Genomic DNA, 19,268 nt, shown 5'->3' with positions numbered 1-19,268 from the left:
TGTGGTTTATAAAATTTAGACGATTTGAAACTCGTGGATATGTATGAAAATGTTGGAATGGTAAGACAAAGAACAGTTCATGAACAGAGTATTAAAATATTTTGTAATCTAAATGCTAACATTTCTAAAATAATTTTCTCAAAGTGAACGTGTGTACATGCATGCACTAGTTTTCTATACTGATTAGAGTTCAAAGTTGCTTCAAAGAAAAACTGAGTTTAGTACTGCATGAAATTTATGAAGTTTTTAAGTTTTGAGACTCGTAAACAAGTGACTATAACATTTTTAACACTCCATCTCCCATTTCCAACAATTTTCTTAAGCTAGCTGTTCCAATTTTTAAACATATTGCATAACCTTAAAACATGTGCAATGACATCCAGTGTCTGCAGCAAGATGATAGTGTTCAAGATTTGGATCAGAAGGATTTAGGAAATACCTTTCACTGATTTCAGTAACTTGCAACTAAACAGTAGTGCGCCTGGGGTATTATAATTTTTATAAACTCGCCTGATCTTTAAAAGCAACATCCAAATCTTAGCACGAGGTGACACAACACAACAAAGCATACGACACTTCACATGTAGGTCACACCACAGAGATCTGCAGTTGATTTTTCTTAATCACTTTATTATTAAATGCAATCAGTACTCTTGTGAATGTACAGTAATTATGTCCACAATTTTAATTTTCTTTTCTCTGGACACAGCTGTACAAACAAGAAATTTTTTTTATATTTTTTATTTTTCAAAATATATTTCACCGAATTTAACATGTTGCAAAGAAATTTCACGTAAGTGGAAATTCTGAAGTTGACGCCCATTAATGTTGATTTGAGTTCGGAATATTGATGCTCGTGGCAGGGCAGCTGCAAAGAGGTCTTTAAACAATAATAACTTTATTTGCCTACATTTATGCACTTCTTTTTATCCGCAATTTTCCTTCGCCCAGCAACCACAGGCAAACACGGTCCACCAGGAATGAAAGAGCGAAGTCTGCAAACAGCACTTGTACCAGGATGATCCGGAACTGCGACACACAAAATAAACAACATCAAAAGTGGAATAAGGCACATTTATCAATGAAGGATGACGATAGAGAATTATTGGGATCTCACACGGAACTGGAGTACCCGAGAAAATCTCTGTCTTACCTGGACCACGAGCTTGCCCAACAAAGTTATAAATCCAGGGTGGCTCGACCGGGATTTGAACCCGGACACACTAGCACTGAGTCACCATGGTGGTAATTCTAAAATGTGTGTATCCAATGCCTATCCATTTCACTTGCGTGATTCGGGTTTCGCATAATGCGGATAGATGGCAGGGCTGTGACCCATTTTCAAGTTGCACACCACTTTGGCGGACCACACTATACATGATGTGTATCTGTCAGAGTGCTGCATTGGAGTTAAATTGCTTGCTTGAACTCGGTCAAATGTCGCACCCTCGAGTTACATAAGATCGGTCGTGATACGCTCGTAATAAATAGAAGTACAGTACAAGGTCATCTCACCGACATGTCTTATCTTGTATGGAATGCGACAGATAAGATACACATATGTTTTGCTCACACGGTAAAAATAAGGCTTTATTTTCTGCGTTTGTGACAAACGTTTAGTGGAACAGTCTAATGGAACGTACCAAAACAGGAACATGAAGTTATAAATAAAATAGCATGAAAAACTTCGATATACAGTTATTACTGCTAATTAATAATTATTCAATATTTGATTTACCACATATATAATAATAAGATAGGTCCATACATAGTGTTCCGCCTATATATTGCTACAATGTAGAAACGTTTTACAAAATATTATTGATATAGCAGTAGATTAATAACAATATTAGTACAGAGATAACGTCACAGAAAATGTAATAAAACGAATAATCATTCTGCACAACTGTTACAGACAAAAAAGATTGATACACTAATTATTAGAGATTATTATTATTATTATTATTATTATTATTATTATTATTATTATTATTATTAGAAACTTGATACAGTTCTTGCATTATCGTGATTGTGTTCTCCGTTTATAATAATTACATTTACATCCAATAACATCTATCAGATGTGGCAAAAACAAAATCACTCCGGTTTGGAAAAAAAAAAAAAAAAAAAAAAACATTTACCTACAACATTTATATTACATTTTGAAGCAAGTTTTGTAGTTGTACTATGGAGAGGTTAGTTAAACACTGCAAAGTTTTGAATTGATAAACATCTATGATGTTACTACACAGTTCATCACTGTAACAAGAACGAATGTCTAACACTTGACTTATACCGTTTGAGGATTTATCACTCGCGGCAATTCTACCCATCATGCATGTGCGCTACCTATCTGATTATGCTATGAACTACTTGGCGCTCGAGCGAAAACGTCCGATGCAGACCTCTGGTATTTGCGTGTACTAGGGTGAATGTTCGTGGAATGAGTGATGATGGCGATGAGGAAGGGAGAAAGGGAAACTCAATGCTGGTATGTAGCCTATTTCTGTTGAATAGCACCATGGAGGCTGCCAGGCTTAACGCCCCTGTCCGACGGACGAATAACAATCAACAGTGACAGATGCCTTCTTTTCATGTGCACTGCGATGAGATCTGGGATTTAACCCAGACATATTGGTACACAATTTAGTCATTAGAAATTGTGCACCGTCACCTCTCCTATTCCCGATGTAGAAATTTTACACAAAAATCTCTGACCTTGCCAGGAATCAAACCTAGGTTGGCTAGTCTGGAGACAAACAATCTATCACAAAGCTAACTCTGTGGACAGTTCTAAAATGTTGGAGAGATTATATTTTAACAGAAGGTGCAAGATCCAAAAACTTGAACATAAATTCAGTTACTATGAAAGTCTAATATCTCAGGTCTGTATAATAAATGTACTTAATGTTATTCAGAGTGGCACTTCATGAGCAGTACGAGGATTGGCTTAAATGTTTTCCACTTATCACCAATAGGAATCACTTACCTCTGCAGGAAAGTCTACTATTTCAAACTGGTATGCCATGTCTGGAAATATTCCCATTGCCAGAGCCAATATGGCACCCGCTGAACCTACAATACTGTAAAGAAGAGCTTTGTTCTCTGTCAGGCTCTCCATGTATGGATGACCCTGGAAGATAAATACGTACATCAAAACATGAAACTAAGCTTCAGTTCATAAATTTCTTTCACAACACTACATACGAGCTATTCCATCTCAAATCGACCGAAATATAGAGAAAATTGACCTTACAATTTCTAAATACAATGAAACTTTTTTTGTACGTAGAGAACTGTGATACAATGCTTTGTGCAAAGTTTGAGGCATCAGAACTTCATAGTGTTTAAATTAAAAATATTTAAATTTATCGTATTTTTATAAAATTAGCAACTTTAAACTGTTGTGGCTCCGAAACCCTTTTGCCCAATGATCAAAATCATGGTTTATTTTGATGCTGAGAAATTAAAGTTTATATTGACATATAAACAGCTTTCTTACTTTTTATGGAAATGGAGAAATTTAGATTTTTCCTCATTAAGACGCCTTTGGCTAGGAAAAAATATTTTAAAAATATATAGTTAGATTCCGCATTGAAGATACAAATAAACACATATTTTTTACTGATGGTATGTTGATAAGAAAGTATTGAAAATATCAAATAAAGAAAATAAATAGTACGCATGTGAACTAACCAGCTAACTGTGAGATGGGAGCTTAGCTGAGACAAGCAAGGCCAGGAGACAAACACGTGATGTGTCGTCTAGCAGTCATGGCTGTGCTAGCTCTATCACAGGTTTTCTTAAACACAGGAGTAAAATGACGCCTAATGCTCGCTTATCTTCAGCTCTTGGCCAGTGCGTGGGGTATTGCGCCGTTCAAGTCCAGGCGTGTGAAAATAATCTATTTAATACCCTCGAAACTTATTGCCATACCACTAAGCAAACAATGCCGAATCCCTACTTAATAATGCAAGGTTTTTTCTCAATATTTTTTACATTTTTACAAATGGCCAAATGGCCAAAAAGCCTAAAAGCAAGTAAAATCAGATTATCTGTCTCTCTGTGTACAATAAAAATAAGGATTACTTCTTATCATAACATACCAGCTTCAAAATAAGCTCTCGTTCAATGTTCTGCAGTAAATGGTTCCAGAGTTCTGAGCGCTGAAAGAGGCTTCTTTTTATAAAATACGCTAAATTTGTCGCTCAATAATACAAAAATTGTTTGACTTTCGATAGTGTACTTTTGAAAATGCACTCCCCTCAGCACCTTGTATAAGTACGGAAAAAATTAGAATATAAAAAAAATGCGAGGTTTTTTACTGATAGATTTCATATGGAATAGCCGATACATAAAAAACAATCCTAGTTGGTTGGCTTCCAATGTCTTCCGAAAAGGTTGTTAAAATCTTTCTTCTTTCTGGAATTTTGTTAGTGTGACAGTTAAATTCTATTTCTAAAGGACCCCATACGCGCAAAGACTTATCAGAGACTTATCTGTATAGACTTATGCTAGAAAGGTATGTCTGAATTGGATGACTGTCCATTCATCCTCAGACTTACCTCCTAGACTTATAGTTCACAAAGAAGTCGTAAGAGACTGTTGAAATGAATTATTTCCAATGGAGAAATGCGATCCCTCGAGAAATACTATTCCTGCATGGTTCTGCATTCATTTGTTCGCCATTCTTTAGCATCATTATTAAATAAAATCTCTCTGGTTTTGCTGTTATAACTTATAAATGACGAAATATATCGACTACACGCTCGCAGTATTGCTTTTTCTATGTTTATTTTTTTCTCCTACTTAAATTGGAGAGAGAGAGAGAGTTTGGAATTGAACGGGTTACATCAGCTTCTTATCTATGTGAATGACGTGAATATGTTAGGAGAAAATTCACAAACGATTAGGAAAAACACGGAAATTTTACTTGAAGCAAGTAAAGCAATAGGTTTGGAAGTAAATCCCGAAAAGACAAATATATGATTATGTCTCGTGACTAAAATATTGTACGAAATGGAAATACTATAAAAATTGGAGATTTATCCTTCGAAGAGGTGGAAAAATTCAAATATCTAGAAACAACAGTAACAAATATAAATGACACTCGGGAGGAAATTAAATGCAGAATAAATTTGGGAAATGTCTGTTATTATTCAGTTGAGAAGCTTTTGTCATCTAGTCTGCTGTCAAAAAATTTGAAAGTTAGAATTTATAAAACAGTTATATCACCGGTTGTTCTGTATGGTTGTGAAACTTGGACTCTCACTTTGAGACAGGAACAGAGATTAAAGGTGTTTGAGAATAAAGTTCTTAGGAAAATATTTGGGGTTAAGAGGGATGAAGTTATAGGAGAATGGAGAAAATTACACAATGCAGAACTGCATGCATTGTATTCTTCATCTGACATCATTAGCAACATTAAATCCAGATGTTTGAGATGGGCAGGGCATGTAGCACGTATGGGCGAATCCAGAAATGCATATAGAGTGTTAGTTGGGAGGCGGAGGTTAAGAGACCTTTGGGGAGGCCGAGACGTAGATGGGAGGATAATATTAAAATGGATTTGGGGGAGGTGAATATGATAAAGACTGGATTAATCTTGCTCAGGACAGGAACCGATGGCAGGCTTATGTGAGAGCGGTAATGAACCTGCGGGTTCCTTAAAAGCCATATGTAAGTAAGTACTTAATTTGAAGAGTGTTACAGATGGAAAAATTCAAGGAGCCACTGAACTCTAGAGACTTACATCCAGGGTGAAAGTCTTAATACTTTTCGCCCATACACAAGAGAATTTTTCTGTGGATTTAGGTTTTTACAGACTTAGCACGAGGTAAGAGTTTGCGTGTATGGGATCCTTTAGGTGGGGAAGGCGGGAGATCTTAAGGCACAGTCCATTATTTCTGATAACAAAATCATGAATGAGGACAAGAAAGAGCACCATTCTCAAAATTTAAAGTTTCTCCATTAATATAGTAGCAGCAACAGCAATATAATAATTATAAAATAATAAAAATAAAATATAGTAATATTAATGGTAATAATACGGCCATTGTGTATGAACACTAAACAATCTATAGTTTCAGATTCTTACTCCTATAAAGAAATAAAAAATTTCACGCATTCTGGACAAAATTGATAAATACAGTACCAATAAACATGGATATAACATGTTACAAGAATTAATCAAAATTTTTCTAAAGTTTCGTACTACTGGCCAAGAGTGAAACTATGATTTTGAAGATATTTGAAATGTTTTAACAAATGACGTTGATGGAGAGGAAGTTTGGATTACTGATTATCTAAATTTATTTTGTAGTCTCACTTAAAAACTTTTTATATTATATAGAGGTAAAAATTATTGTACAATGAAACGTAAATAATTCTTGATGAAAAAGGACGTGAACCACGAAAACGTGACAGAATAGCACCAGCAATCTCTCACTGATGAAGATTTGATTTAGAATGTGGATTACACATCATTCTGATTCACACAGTGGCTTGCATACAATACAGAAGTACTCACCCGATAATTAATTGCGAATGTAGAAACTTGCAGAGCCATAGAAATTATATACACTGTGCTATTCAACAAGCTGGGCACGAACTCCTCCTCTTCTTCTGTGTCTACTGGTTTATCTTCTCTAATAATCAGAAGAAAAAAAAATATTACCAATAGAAGTAATTTGTTTCGTACTAAAAAACACACAAGTAAATCATTTCAAAAACACACAAGTAAATCATTTCAAAAACACACAAGTAAATCATTTCAAAAACACACAAGTAAATCATTTCATAAACACACAAGTAAATCATTTCAAAAGCGCATAAGTAAATCATTTCAAAAACACACAAGTAAATCATTTCAAAAACACACAAGTAAATCATTTCAAAAACACACAAGTAAATCATTTCAAAAACACACAAGTAAATCATTTCAAAAGCGCATAAGTAAATCATTTCAAAAACACACAAGTAAATCATTTCAAAAACACACAAGTAAATCATTTCAAAAACACACAAGTAAATCATTTCAAAAGCGCATAAGTAAATTATTTCAAAAACACACAAGTAAATCATTTCAAAAACACACAAGTAAATCATTTCAAAAACACACAAGTAAATCATTTCAAAAACGCATAAGTAAATCATTTCAAAAACACACAAGTAAATCATTTCAAAAACACACAAGTAAATCATTTCAAAAACACACAAGTAAATCATTTCAAAAACACACAAGTAAATCATTTCAAAAGCGCATAAGTAAATCATTTCAAAAACACACAAGTAAATCATTTCAAAAACACACAAGTAAATCATTTCAAAAACACACAAGTAAATCATTTCAAAAACACACAAGTAAATCATTTCAAAAGCGCATAAATAAATCATTTCAAAAACACACAAGTAAATCATTTCAAAAACACACAAGTAAATCATTTCAAAAACACACAAATCATTTCAAAAACACACAAGTAAATCATTTCAAAAACACACAAGTAAATCATTTCAAAAGCGCATAAGTAAATCATTTCAAAAACACACAAGTAAATCATTTCAAAAACACACAAGTAAATCATTTCAAAATCGCATAAGTAAATCATTTCAAAAACACACAAGTAACATTTCAAAAACACACAAGTAAATCATTTCAAAAACACACAAGTAAATCATTTCAAAAACACACAAGTAAATCATTTCAAAAGCGCATAAGTAAATCATTTCAAAAACACACAAGTAAATCATTTCAAAAACACACAAGTAAATCATTTCAAAAACACACAAGTAAATCATTTCTAAAACACACAAGTAAATCATTTCTAAAACACACAAGTAAATCATTTCAAAAACACACAAGTAAATCATTTCAAAAACACACAAGTAAATCATTTCAAAAACACACAAGTAAATCATTTCAAAAACACACAAGTAAATCATTTCAAAAACACACAAGTAAATCATTTCAAAAACACACAAGTAAATCATTTCAAAAACACACAAGTAAATCATTTCAAAAACACACAAGTAAATCATTTCAAAAGCGCATAAGTAAATCATTTCAAAAACACACAAGTAAATCATTTCAAAATCGCATAAGTAAATCATTTCAAAAACACACAAGTAACATTTCAAAAACACACAAGTAAATCATTTCAAAAACACACAAGTAAATCATTTCAAAAGCGCATAAGTAAATCATTTCAAAAACACACAAGTAAATCATTTCAAAAACACACAAGTAAATCATTTCAAAAACACACAAGTAAATCATTTCAAAAACACACAAGTAAATCATTTCAAAAGCGCATAAGTAAATCATTTCAAAAGCGCATAAGTAAATCATTTCAAAAACACACAAGTAAATCATTTCAAAAACACACAAGTAAATCATTTCAAAAGCGCATAAGTAAATCATTTCAAAAACACACAAGTAAATCATTTCAAAAACACACAAGTAAATCATTTCAAAAACACACAAGTAAATCATTTCAAAAACACACAAGTAAATCATTTCAAAAACACATAAGTAAATCATTTCAAAAACACACAAGTAAATCATTTCAAAAACACACAAGTAAATCATTTCAAAAACACACAAGTAAATCATTTCAAAAACACACAAGTAAATCATTTCAAAAACACACAAGTAAATCATTTCAAAAACACACAAGTAAATCATTTCAAAAACACACAAGTAAATCATTTCAAAAACACACAAGTAAATCATTTCAAAAACACACAAGTAAATCATTTCAAAATCGCATAAGTAAATCATTTCAAAAACACACAAGTAACATTTCAAAAACACACAAGTAAATCATTTCAAAAACACACAAGTAAATCATTTCAAAAACACACAAGTAAATCATTTCAAAAACACACAAGTAAATCATTTCAAAAACACACAAGTAAATCATTTCAAAAACACACAAGTAAATCATTTCAAAAGCGCATAAGTAAATCATTTCAAAAACACACAAGTAAATCATTTCAAAAACACACAAGTAAATCATTTCAAAATCGCATAAGTAAATCATTTCAAAAACACACAAGTAACATTTCAAAAACACACAAGTAAATCATTTCAAAAACACACAAGTAAATCATTTCAAAAACACACAAGTAAATCATTTCAAAAGCGCATAAGTAAATCATTTCAAAAACACACAAGTAAATCATTTCAAAAACACACAAGTAAATCATTTCAAAAACACACAAGTAAATCATTTCTAAAACACACAAGTAAATCATTTCTAAAACACACAAGTAAATCATTTCAAAAACACACAAGTAAATCATTTCAAAAACACACAAGTAAATCATTTCAAAAACACACAAGTAAATCATTTCAAAAACACACAAGTAAATCATTTCAAAAACACACAAGTAAATCATTTCAAAAACACACAAGTAAATCATTTCAAAAACACACAAGTAAATCATTTCAAAAACACACAAGTAAATCATTTCAAAAGCGCATAAGTAAATCATTTCAAAAACACACAAGTAAATCATTTCAAAATCGCATAAGTAAATCATTTCAAAAACACACAAGTAACATTTCAAAAACACACAAGTAAATCATTTCAAAAACACACAAGTAAATCATTTCAAAAGCGCATAAGTAAATCATTTCAAAAACACACAAGTAAATCATTTCAAAAACACACAAGTAAATCATTTCAAAAACACACAAGTAAATCATTTCAAAAACACACAAGTAAATCATTTCAAAAGCGCATAAGTAAATCATTTCAAAAGCGCATAAGTAAATCATTTCAAAAACACACAAGTAAATCATTTCAAAAACACACAAGTAAATCATTTCAAAAGCGCATAAGTAAATCATTTCAAAAACACACAAGTAAATCATTTCAAAAACACACAAGTAAATCATTTCAAAAACACACAAGTAAATCATTTCAAAAACACACAAGTAAATCATTTCAAAAACACATAAGTAAATCATTTCAAAAACACACAAGTAAATCATTTCAAAAACACACAAGTAAATCATTTCAAAAACACACAAGTAAATCATTTCAAAAACACACAAGTAAATCATTTCAAAAACACACAAGTAAATCATTTCAAAAACACACAAGTAAATCATTTCAAAAACACACAAGTAAATCATTTCAAAAACACACAAGTAAATCATTTCAAAAACACACAAGTAAATCATTTCAAAAACACACAAGTAAATCATTTCAAAATCGCATAAGTAAATCATTTCAAAAACACACAAGTAACATTTCAAAAACACACAAGTAAATCATTTCAAAAACACACAAGTAAATCATTTCAAAAGCGCATAAGTAAATCATTTCAAAAACACACAAGTAAATCATTTCAAAAACACACAAGTAAATCATTTCAAAAACACACAAGTAAATCATTTCAAAAACACACAAGTAAATCATTTCAAAAGCGCATAAGTAAATCATTTCAAAAACACACAAGTAAATCATTTCAAAAACACACAAGTAAATCATTTCAAAAACACACAAGTAAATCATTTCAAAAACACACAAGTAAATCATTTCAAAAACACACAAGTAAATCATTTCAAAAACACACAAGTAAATCATTTCAAAAACACACAAGTAAATCATTTCAAAAACACACAAGTAAATCATTTCAAAAACACACAAGTAAATCATTTCAAAAACACACAAGTAAATCATTTCAAAAACACACAAGTAAATCATTTCAAAAACACACAAGTAAATCATTTCAAAAACACACAAGTAAATCATTTCAAAAACACACAAGTAAATCATTTCAAAAACACACAAGTAAATCATTTCAAAAACACACAAGTAAATCATTTCAAAAACACACAAGTAAATCATTTCAAAAACATGTATATTTCCAAACATTCCTTTTCAACTTTTGTGTACATTGCCTAGGCATTTCCTGTCTTTATTTATTCATTAATCATTACTGATTACTTAACCATTGTTTCTTATGTTCGAACCAGCGAATAGGGATTATAAAGAATGGACACTGAGCGAATTTTCCTGTGTTTTGTTTCTCTGTGCACCAGCGTTTAATTCTACTTTCAAGCACTAAAGGTTAGTGTAATCGAGCATAGGCTAAGATAATAATTGAGAATAGAGTTGAGACACAGGATTCAAACATCGCCTACCTTATTGCATAATCCAGTAACGCTTTGCTTCAAATAAATTCAAGTTAACAGCTTTTCCTTATTTCTCAGTGACGAACTAGTTGTAATAATAATTTTTTATATTTCAGATATAATAAATTATATTATAAAATAATATAATACATTATAAAATTATGTATCAAATTCGTTTAATATTTGTATATAATATAATATAGGTATATGGTTTTAATTCTCATAAGAGTTTTGTTTTTCCATTTTCAGTGCTATCACATCATTACATATTTTAATTGTTGTTGGGGTCAACGTCTCAACTCTCATTATAAAGGAACTCTAGAGTCTAGACATTACAGTTAATGACGGATTTATTATTTTATGGATCCAATTTATTTTATTTGAGTACATAATGTACCTAGATGTATTAATTATACGTGTTATATTTCCGCTGTGTCAACTGCTAGCTGGTGTGATGTCAGCGCCAACTCTAGGGAGAAAGCAGAATCTGACGCTCTAGCTGGCTTGAAGGTCATTGAAATCAGTCCTGCTACATCAAAGGTATCGACGCGAAATGTCCATTCTTTATAATCCATATTCGCTGTTCGAACCTAATCTATATCTATCTGAATATGGAAATGTAATTTCATTTCTATTTTTTTTATTCATTCATTCATTCATTCGTTCAGTTATTTGCGTTTCGAGTTCTGGTGAACAAAATACGAGAATTTTGAGTGGACTGATTTGAATTCAAAGAAAAGTATTTTCTGTGATGTTCAGGAAGTACAGAGACATTAGGATGTGAGGCAAAGAAACGGCAGATGACCTCCATTTGCTGCCACACACAACTGACATCTTCTGATAAACGAATGAACAACACTCTGAAGTTTCACATCATTGATAGGCTCGATTTCTTCTCGTATATAGTTTTTGAGTTCATAGAAGGAGGGTTTTTTTCTATAAATCCTACCTTTTAGTGTTTCCCATAAATAAAAATCACAGCATGTTAGATCTGGGCTTCGTGGAGCCCACAAATAATTACTTATTAGTCTCGTACCAAAAATACACTGTAATTCCCTCATTGACATAGACACGCAATGAGAATTTGTTGATAGGCATTACCTAAATACATACACAATAATCACTAAACTTTATACACTAACTTTTTTTTTCCTCATTGTTATTTATACTCGCTTTAACATCTTTGGTCATATCGCGAGTTAATCTTTGGTTGAAATCCGAAGGCCTGTGTACTATTGTTGAGACTGGTTCTATTGTTGTGAACTAGATGGCGACTGTATATGTATGACTGATTTTTTATGAATATGATTTCGGTGATGAATGAGGCCGGTGATATTCAGGGATGTTGTGGCCCGAATTTCCTGGCATTTGCCTTATGGTTGAGGAAAAACTCTGAAAAACTTCAACCAGGAAATTCAACCCGATCAGGAATCGAACTTGGGCCCTCTGCGTAAAAGATCAGCATGCTGACCCTTATACCACAGAGGTGGTCGAACTAACTTTGTACACTTGAAGAATCAGGACTTTTGTAACACGACTTGTGACTACAGCGAATGCCATATGGTGACTGAGGATACTATGCCACACTTCTAACAGCCCATGCATCGCAGACTGCACAAGGAGCAGGCCATCAGGAACCTGCCATTTTCTTGCCTCACGTAATAATGTCTCTGTATTAAATGATTCATTCATTTCAATATTTATACCAATGAAGGGATAGAGAAGGAGAAATAATATGAAAGGTACAAAAGTTTGCGTCCCTTCAGGTTTTTTTTTTTTTGGACTTTTTTTTTAACATTCATGTGAGATCCTAGTCGATTTTACATAGGTTCATAGTTCATATTTAGTTTCTAATAACTGGCCTTGAATATTACTTTGTTAAGCATCTTACTTCCTAATATAAACTGATGTCCTTTGTGTGTCTTGATTTAATTCGCTACATCTGAGGAGATGTGTTCTATCCATTTTTAATCTATTTCATTGCAGATACGGAGGGTTGGGGCAGATAAATACTAAACACTAAATCACTTTTTAAAAAACCCTGATTTGAGTAGTTCACATCCTAAAAATTCGGGGGGCTTACAATACTGTATTATACAAACAGAAAGTTTTCTTACTTTGGTGGTGATCTCATTGTAGCTTGCTGGACCAAGTAGATGAGGCAAATAAAATGGACTAGAAACTGCAGCAATACAGTTAGAACTGTGTAAAAATTGAAGATATTAGGTAAAGGTCTCTGTCTTGATAAGGTCTTCAATGGCTGAAAATGAAACAGGACGATTCATATTATTTATTAAGTAGCACATTGATAGCCTTCTGATTATACAGGCTGATTCACGAGGATTTACCATCACTTACGAAGCTTATTTCCGAAGACAATCTGAGCAAAAAATGTTGTCCTAATCTCAATATTTTCAAAGTTACACTAATTTGAAATTCTTAGTAAAATACCTTTTTTCTTCAGTTTTAAGGGTAAAAAATATTACAAACAGAGAATGAACTATTCAGAAGTATCATTTCTTTAATTGGCTAGTGTTCTGAAGCTAAAATGTGTTGTTAATTGCTTTGTACAGACTTTATATTTCAATTTTTAACTAAAAATGCCATCATTCTTACGCACTTAACAAAGAAATTGTTACAAATCATACGACTTTAGGAACTTTATTCTTTACAGTTGTCCTAATTGTCTGTGGTGTAATAATCATGATGAAAATCTGGAACACATTCTTCTATACTGTCCATCCATAAAGCACAAAAGAAGTAAATTAAAATCATCAGTACCAGTTGCAGAAAACACAGCCCTGCAGTATATATTGACTGCACCCCAACTCTGGCTACTAGCAACAGGCATCTATAATGAACGCCGATCAAAATACCCCTCATTTCTCGTGAAAAACAACAACTGAATATACTACAGTGGACTATAGTGGACTTTATGTTGTCGGCAAACAGCTGGATACATTAAGAAGATTGATTGATTTTTTACAGTTTAATTATGTATCCTAATATACAGTCTTAAAGAATTTACAGAAGTGGCGTGATTTGTAACAATTGTTGTGATAAATGAGTAAGAAAATGTAATTTTGTAGTTAAAAATCGAAAAAAAAAATTATGTACGAAGCAACTATGGAATTCGCAGCACATTTTTAGCTTCAGAATATTAGATAATTAAATATCTGTAATATTCCTTTACCATTAAAACTCAAGAATAATGCTATTTTACAAACAATTCCAAATTAGTGTAATTCTGAAAATAATGAGATTAGGAGAAATGTTTATACGACATTTTTTGCTCAAAATGTTTTCAGAAATAAGCTCCATAAGGGACGGTAAATCCTCGTGAATCATCATGTATATCGTAGAATTCTTAATATCTAATTCTAATTTTATCTTTGCGTTATGCAATAAGACACAAATTACTGTCTAGTTAATGTTTAAATATTTTTGTTCACCTTGAAATTCATTTAATTTAAAAATGGAAAACTAGACATGGTTGAGTGGAAGAGAAGGCCTCATGGCCTTAACTCTGCCAGGCAAAATAAACCTACTACTATTACTAAATCAACAGTACCAAGAAATAATAGTGAAATGAATACCAGTCCATGCAGGTATAATAGGAAATGAAACTGCAGACATGCTTGCTAAAAAGAAGCATTAGTAATTTGCATTGCAAAAATTTCTGTGATAGTCCATGCCAACTTTCTCTCTAAATCCGAAATGTCTCATCAGTGTACATTCTTTCTCTGAAGTGGTTTTTACATACAATTATATAGAACACATTTTTACCTTTGATCTAGATATGAAGAGAAAGCATGCAGCTAGCAGCAACCCTTGCAATGTAGCTTGCATGTCACTGAACTTTATTCCGTCCAGATACAATACTGACTGACTGTATGCAAGGATGAGCGCATTCAGCGCCAAAATCTTGAACATCTGTAGCGTTGTCACCAACGTACATCGGCCTTGTTTTATGACGTGGCAAACTGGAAAGAAAGAAGAAAAAACATTAAAAATCTATCATGTAGTGTAGCTTACACTAGGGACTACAGCATGTCGACTTTATGGTCTAATGATGGCTGGATATAGTTCTGGAACCAAGTGTCCTGAATTCAAGCTCAACTGAGAACATATAAATACATGTTGATTACTTCTGATGACTGGAAACGAGTACATCAATTCAACTAGACAACTTTCGACAGAAAGTAAAACTTGCCTACATCTAGGACTTGAAAAGAGAGAAGATTTCATTGACTATTACACTCTTACTACGTCATACTACTTATGACCAATAAAACGGTACGAAAGGATGTATTTCAACCAATGATGGCTGCTTATCGCACAATTTTATCGTGTCCCTAGCATTTGTTTAATTTTATCGCGTCCCTAGCATTTGTTTCTTTGTTTGCCAACATTTGAAACTGCGCTGGTCTGGACATCAAAAAATATATATATATATATATATAAAATTACAAACCACTCCAGTCGATGCACAGCAGTTTCAAATATGACTCGCATTGGCATTCAAGAACAAGAATTAATAAAAATCACTGATCATACCTATGCATCTTCTGAAATCCTATTTACAAATAAATGAAGAGCACCATTCGGAAATCCTGAATAAGTTGAATACACCATGTAGGCCTAAATCAACGAGTTCCACTTCTATTACACACACGTCCAATATAACATCAATTGAACCACCAACCACATTCAAATTTGAAAATTGTACATTCAATAATTATTCCTTTTAAAATTATTCATGTTTATTTTTTATGACATCGTCGTTAATTAAAACTTCTCTAACATTTGAAGGGTACACGGGAATAACGAACAAGGTCCATCAAAAATCGAAATTGAGTTAATAGTGCCATCTGATAGTAGAAGGGGAGTACTCTCATGTGGCTGCATTGGTTTTATGTAAGAATGAAAATTGTCCTCAGTATTCTGCGTTAAAGTTTCTGTATACTTTGGAAGAATGAACAATGTCACATCCATCCCAAGAAAGAACGAACAATGTCCATTTTAAACACAGAAACTAATGCAGACAGCCGTTACAAACTTGATCTTTGAGCCATAGCACATTGCTGGTTAGTTTATTTTTACATATTCCAATACGATCTGTATTATACAATAATAATATTATTAAATGATTGTATGATGTTTAGCTGTTATTCCACGTGACAATAAATTATATTAATTTTCATTAGAACTACTTGTGAGCATAATACAAACAGCTGCACTATTCCAGTGTTCAGATGTCAGTGGTAGGGTATTGATTTACTTTATTATAGCTACTTTTATGGTACATATTGTAGCGTTTGTGGTTAGTGCAATTTATTTTTATAATGTCTGACGTTAGAGAAAATGAATTATTCGGACCCATTCCACGTTCTGTAAATTCAAGGAAGAGAAAAGTTACAGGACGTATTACAGAGGCTTCAGAAAATAAGCCAAAGTGAAAGAAGCGATCTTATTAAACATTTCAATGAATTAGCACCATATGACACTCAAAATGCTCACCTTTCAGGGCTAATTTCGGTACTTCCTGTGCAAAGAAGAAGATCCAGAAAAACCAAGCCGAAGCTGATTTTCATAATTTTTCTTACAGATATAAAATGCGAATAAACAAAGATGGGCAAAATACTGATGTTCCCGTTTGCTATAAAGCATTTATTGCTCTACATGGAATAACAGACAGACGTTTAGTCACTTTGAAAACGTCATTGGCTACTACTGGTAAAGCCCATACAGAAACAAGAGTTAAACATGGAAACAGGCCTCACCAAATGAAAGGAGAGATTTTATCTAAAATTTGTCAGCACATTCAATCACTTAAGAGGTCAGAAAGTCCACTAATCTCGTCACGATAGCCGAAGGTCATATCTTCCAGAGAACTTGAATATTTCTAAGCTGCTTAAGTTACACTTAGAAAAATTTCCTGTGAACTCTATATCTTACGAGCAATACAAAGTAGGCCTACTTTTTGTCACTAAATACAACATTAGCTGACATTTCACACATTAAATCAGAAATTTCCAATGAAAAAGATGCAAGTAAATTAGATAATTTTGAGAAGGAGAAACAAAATTTGATTTGGAAGAATGAATTGCACAAGAGAAAAGGACAAAAATTTTATGAAGTAAAACGGGCTGCACGTCTAAAATCCAGGAAGTAAGAGTATAAAGAAGCTATCTGCATGGATTTCCAAAAGAATTACCAGTTCCAAACTTTTGAACTATTGAGGGCTATTATCGTCGACAGCTGCCCTTTTATTCTTGTAACATACATACGCTGTCAACAGGAAGACATGTATGACCAAAATATTTAAAGTAAAGGCTCTGATGAAGTTTGCTCTAAGATATGGCACCACTGTATGAATATTGTACCAAGCTGCGTTAGTGAAATCCGTATTTTCTACGATTCTTGTTCCGGACAAAGTAGGAACTTTACGGTATCTAGATTTTGTCATTATGTAGTACATACTAAGAAGAGATTGATGCTCAGTGGATCAGATTTCCCACTCGAGGTGCCACTCGTACCTGGAATGTGACAAAAACATGGGACTTATCAATCAGAGAGCAAGGTGTGAAGTACCCGATGACTGGAGGCAAGAGATTGCGAATTCTAGGAGGAAACCAAACCATTCATCATTGTAAACTGTAAACAGCTACAAGGCAAAGTACAAGGAATTACAAATTTTGAAAAATGTTTGTTCTCCAACTGCTAGAGAATATTTCAGTCTTCCTCCCACCAATGACGAGTCACAAGAAATCAATAACAGTGAATGAGACGATTTTATAGTTCAATCTATTCATTCACAATGGAAAATTCAGTGCAATCAGATTAGTTTGTAGATTTGTTTTTCAATAATTGTTTGGAACAATAAACACTCAAAGATAAAGATATTTATAATGGATCAACAATATTCATAACCTTTAAAAAGAATACCCTACACGAAAGTAAACATGCGCTACATTGTTTGAAAATATTATGCCTGATTCCATTCCCAACAAATATTCAATTAAATTGTGACATTGTTCATTCTTCCCGTTTATAAAACGTAGCAAAGTAGACTTTTTGCAGTTTTGCATTGTTGTAATTCATAAAATCAAAACAATATTTTGTCACATATTTACTTTATAATGGTACATTCTTGTGTGATAAAAAATAACAATAAGTTAACAATAAACTATACGTTTCAAGTCCTCAAACTTTAAATTTCACTTATCTCAAAATTATTCTGAATGGACCTTGTTCGTTATTCCCGTGTACCCTTCATTTGTGTATATTAGTTAGGGTATGTTATAGCTTCTGCTATATGATATTATGGATAGTCACGTATCAGAGATTGTTCAATATTAAGATTTATTGAAAATCATCTGTCAAGTGGTGTTGATTACTGGGATTCGGATAATTGAAGTGGAATGCAACTGTAACTCACTACCGCCATCTAGCATGCATCTAGCGTAATATTTGTAATGTTGAGATAGTACAATAATACATTTGAAGACAGTTGTATTTTCGTAAGGCAACTAATATTTTATTGTATTGGAGTACTTCGTTAATTCTAATCTTCATATACTTTCTTCTAATCGTGTAATAGTCAATTAAATCCCACTCGAGTTTTGATTTTCTCTAGATAAATCAAAACGTCTAGTGAGATTACTGTTGATAAATACACGCAACTATTGGCAGCAAGGAGGAGCTTACAAGCAAACATTCTGAGGGGGGCAGATAAAAAAATTTAATTTTTTTTCTTCCACCATGTTAATAATGTCTGAAGAAGTTCTTATACAAATTTTGGTCACTCGACTGCAATTACGAGGGCTGTAAAAAAAATAAGTTTGCCAGGGGCCGTTAACAGAAAAAACACAATTTTATTGGAAAAATTTATTGGAACAGGCAAAGCAATTGTTGAGCTATTTTTCAACATATTTTCCATCGGAATTGAGACATTTCTCATATCATGAGATTGACAGAGAGAGGTGCAGACGCAGTCAAACGCTAGTTCCGATCTGAGGCGGCTGACTTCTACGACACAAAAATTGATCCCATGGTATTACATATGTCTCAATTGCAGTGGGGGATATGTTGACGAATAGCACAACAATTGCTGTATCTG

General features: G+C 32.5%; 1 protein-coding gene across 1 annotated transcript in view; it reads right to left on the bottom strand.

The window, feature by feature from the left end:
• Nucleotides 1–476: 476 nt before the first annotated feature.
• LOC138711164 (endoplasmic reticulum transmembrane helix translocase) overlaps nucleotides 477–19,268 on the bottom strand; it is a 76,274-nt gene continuing 57,482 nt past the window's right edge. The window contains exons 16-20 of the mRNA XM_069842518.1: nucleotides 14,933–15,129; nucleotides 13,264–13,406; nucleotides 6,530–6,647; nucleotides 2,990–3,133; nucleotides 477–1,029 (exon numbers count right to left, since the gene is read on the bottom strand). Coding sequence (XP_069698619.1) covers nucleotides 913–1,029; nucleotides 2,990–3,133; nucleotides 6,530–6,647; nucleotides 13,264–13,406; nucleotides 14,933–15,129 — 719 coding nt within the window. The 3' untranslated portion in view covers nucleotides 477–912. The remainder of the gene's footprint in view (nucleotides 1,030–2,989; nucleotides 3,134–6,529; nucleotides 6,648–13,263; nucleotides 13,407–14,932; nucleotides 15,130–19,268) is intronic.

This window comes from Periplaneta americana, chromosome 12 (genome assembly GCF_040183065.1).
Source record: "Periplaneta americana isolate PAMFEO1 chromosome 12, P.americana_PAMFEO1_priV1, whole genome shotgun sequence".
Classification (NCBI taxonomy): domain Eukaryota; kingdom Metazoa; phylum Arthropoda; class Insecta; order Blattodea; family Blattidae; genus Periplaneta; species Periplaneta americana.
This window is presented reverse-complemented; position numbering and strand designations above follow the sequence as displayed.